Source organism: Limulus polyphemus, unplaced genomic scaffold (genome assembly GCF_000517525.1).
Source record: "Limulus polyphemus unplaced genomic scaffold, Limulus_polyphemus-2.1.2 Scaffold704, whole genome shotgun sequence".
In the NCBI taxonomy this organism is placed as follows: Eukaryota; Metazoa; Arthropoda; class Merostomata; order Xiphosura; family Limulidae; genus Limulus; species Limulus polyphemus.
In genome coordinates, this window is record NW_013666314.1 from 44973 (window position 1) to 48911 (window position 3939).

Consider the following 3939-nt stretch of genomic DNA (forward strand, 5'->3'; position numbering starts at 1 on the left):
GAAAGGAAGCTAGTCATCACCACCCACCGCCAACTTTTGGGCTACTCTTTTACCAACGAATAGTGGGATTGACCGTCACATTATAACGCTCCCACGGCTAAAAGTGCGAGCATGTGTGACGGGGATTCGAACCCGCGACCCACAGATTGCTAGTCTAGCGCCCTAACCACCTGGCCATGCCGGACCCATGATACTGGAAACAAAGGCGTTTCAATAAAGTCAGAACTGCCATTGTACAAAATGTAGAAGAGAAAATCATCACCCAACAACTTCATACCTTGCTAAGGTTCAACAACTTGATACCTTGCTAAGGTTCAACAACTTCATACCTTGCTAAGGTTCTACAACTTCATTCTTGCTAAGGTTCTACAACTTCATACCTTGCTAAGGTTCAACAACTTCATACCTTGCTAAGGTTCTACAACTTCATACCTTGCTAAGGTTCTACAACTTCATACCTTGCTAAGGTTCTACAACTTCATACCTTGCTAAGGTTCAACAACTTCATACCTTGCTAAGGTTCTACAACTTCATATCTTGCTAAGGTTCTACAACTTCATACCTTGCTAAGGTTCAATGTTTTCTATTTTTTTCCCTACGTAACACTTCACCAGATCCCGCTCTACTCCTCTTTCCATTTTATTTTCTGTTTTAAGTAATAAAAAACTTCTTTATGTGTACATGTATACTACCATTATTAGACCTTAAAAATACAAAATAATCAATACCCGAGCTCTTTTAGCGTCTTGTATAGAACATTTTCAGATAATACATTTGGTTTTAGAAATATATAGAAAATACCTGTGTCGTGAAAGTCGTAGTACTTGCGGTATATAGTAAGTGCGATGAACTACGTCGTAGCGTTTGGTAACACGCATGTCATCTCCGACTGAAATAGTCTGGTCTGAGACGTCAAGCAAGTTACCTGATTTATCAAACTAGTGTCCAAACTACGTGTAACAGCAACTGGTCAACGCCTTGCCCGGCAGGCAGTCCTTTTATCCTAGTCTAATTTTCCTCTCAATGTAAGTCAATAATTGTCATTGAACAGCCACGGACAAAAGGTTAGGTTTAAATTTCTGAAAGAAAATAAAGGAATTCAAATCACTTTAGGCATACAAGTTTAGTAAATATTGTATTGATAGTTAATACAGCGAAACCATAAACTCTATCAATATGGATGGTAAAATTGGATCACTGGAACTAATGTGCAAAAAAAGAAATGTTAAAAAAAAAGACTGTTTTGAAATAAAGTCTTCAGAAAAACTGTGTTTCAAGCTAAAGTCCAGTTATAGCCCAAGTTACTGAAATCAAGCTCGTAAACAAAACTTTAAATCACGTATACTAACATAAAACTGAGAGCTGCATTCTGTATTAATGCCATGATAATCAAATGAAAATGAACGTGTTCATTTCTCAGTTAGGCTAAAGCTGCTACAGGTATTAACATCAGAGACGAGGTGAACTAAGGTAAAACGAGCAGTATACAGAAGTCCATGTAGCTTTAGTCAATTCTTTCTAAACAAATTTCTGTAGTGGGAGATATAATGTTTCTGCATTTTTATCTTAACGTGTTTATCAATATATATATATAACACATTTAGGATGGTTTTTAGTTATAGGGGTAAAATTTCAAAATAAAGATATCTTAAGTCTTACTCCCTCAGTTTGTAACCATCCATTAGAAAGTGGTTTGTGCTAAGTAACGTAAATCAAATAATATTTAGAGGTCGCTCAAAGCATTGAATCTTCGGACCATCTGTTCAACAGAAAACTGTTTAATTTCTTTGTTGCATGAAAATTAAATGAGGAGGAAAGCCTAATGTTAAATATTATTCAATCATAAAAAATAAAATACATTATATTCATATGTTTTATATATTATATAATGTTATAGTTGTAGTTTTTGATTCAACCAAAAGTACACTAAATACAGAAAAATGGCAAATGGCGTCTCTTTTTTTTTAAGCAAAAATATATGACATTTACAAAATTATTATGGTTTTTACATCAATTAAGGAAATATTTTAATGTGTATGTAAGAAAATGGCAAATTGCGTCCACTTTTACGTTTTAAAACAAAATAAATAACGTTTACAACAAAAATCTAGTTTTTGCTTCAACCAAAAATAACATATACAGGACAATAGCAAATAGTTATGTTTGACAGAGCAATCTTTTGAAAGGTTTAGGGAAGCGCTTCCGGTGGTCCTCTACCACTTGGAGGAGGTATCGCTTCTTCCTTGAATGTTGTTCATTCATTGAATGAGGTCATCAACATTTACGTTGTTGTGCGACCTCTAAATATTATTTTATTCAACTACAATTTTACCTCACTGGTTATCTCTGGAGAGAAAACAAATGTATACATATATATATATATATATATACCATATTGTATTTAAAAGAAAAGAAGTTGATCCTCGATAGCGCCCTCTCTTGCGCAAATTCAAAAAATGGGTGTGAGAAACTGATGTGAGACTCAAGAAGGAATAATAAATTTACACAGCGTTGTTCGGTGTATATTTCGAGTTACGTTTTGTTGATATAAATAGATATGCTTAAAGACACGTTTAGAATTTTCATACCTTGCTTACATATGTATCCGAATAGTAGAAACATTAGCTTTAAAAAGAATATGTGGAAAAAGAAAATAAAAAGATTAGATGATATCTTGCTTGATCGGCCTTTATTTAAATCTACGAATTAATAAAACCTGGTTTGTGGCGCGGTATTAAATCACATGAAATAGAAACTTAAGCAAAGTGATTAAAAAACAAGAACAATGTAACTATAAATTGTACGAACTTACAAACAAACAAACTAAAGTCTTTGACCAAAAAATCTGATAAGCCTTTTTTTTTTTTTAGAAATGTATTGCAATGAATGTGTATGTAAGCTTCGTTTTTCTATTACTTAAAGGTTATGGTGGCATTACACCGAAAACACCCTCTACCAGTAGTTCGGGATCTGGTTCCCCACATGGATCTTTTATTCCCCAGCCACGAAGTAGTATAGTGGCACGTGACAGAGGAAGTCTTGAGAGTAATTGTCCTAGGTAAATATATATATATGTACATAAATCTAATTTCTTTGTGTTGTCTTGTTTTTAAGCTAATGATAATATATTTGTCATCTGGGACAAAGTTTATAAGCAAACTCAACATTATTTGTTGATGCGAAATTCCTTAATTTTGTATTTCATAAGTTACAACTGATTTTCACTTGGCTAAACTTTGTTTTAAGTGTATTTGTCTGTTTGAATTTATGCACAAAGCTACACAATTGGCTATCTGTGCTCTGCCCACCACGGGTATCGAAACCCGGTTTCTAGCGTTGTAAGTTCGCAGACATAGCGCTGGGCCATTTTAAGTGTAAAAAAAAATGCTCATGAAAAGTTACTGTACTTTCATTGATGTAAATGTTTTTATTTCCTGCAGGTGTATATTTTGAAATGTTTTAGTACAAACACCTGTTTCCAATTCCACGATATTTAAAGGAAAAGTAAAAATCAATATCGCTTTTAGTCGAAGGGGGCTGTTACGTAAGGGTGAGGTTTCTTGTCTACGTCCTTCCAGAAAAGAAAACGCAAGCTATATAAATGATATCACACTACGTGACTACTATAAATAAAGATTTCCACAAGTCACAGAAACTGTTCGTGACGTCATGTTTTGTTTCTATTACGAATAGATTATAATCATTGAATGGAAATTGTGCAGAAGAAGAAGAAGAATGTATATTCATTCGTTATTCTATTAAATATCTGCATTAGTAGGCTGTGTATACTTTATATTCGCTTAGTTTATAGCGTTAAACCTGCATGTGCATTAATCTCAAAGGATGACTGATATAGTAACTTATAACACAGCGAAGATCAGGAGCGTCGCTAGATACCGAAAAATTTGGGGTTTGAGCCTCAAGAAGCCGTTACTACAT

At 34.0% G+C, this 3939-nt stretch overlaps 1 protein-coding gene across 1 annotated transcript in view; it reads left to right on the top strand.

Annotated features, from left to right (window-relative positions):
- LOC106460079 overlaps positions 1–3939 on the top strand; it is an 83412-nt gene that overhangs the window by 29405 nt on the left and 50068 nt on the right. Inside the window, exon 3 of the mRNA XM_022386697.1 lies at positions 2923–3058. Coding sequence (XP_022242405.1) covers positions 2923–3058 — 136 coding nt within the window. The remainder of the gene's footprint in view (positions 1–2922; positions 3059–3939) is intronic.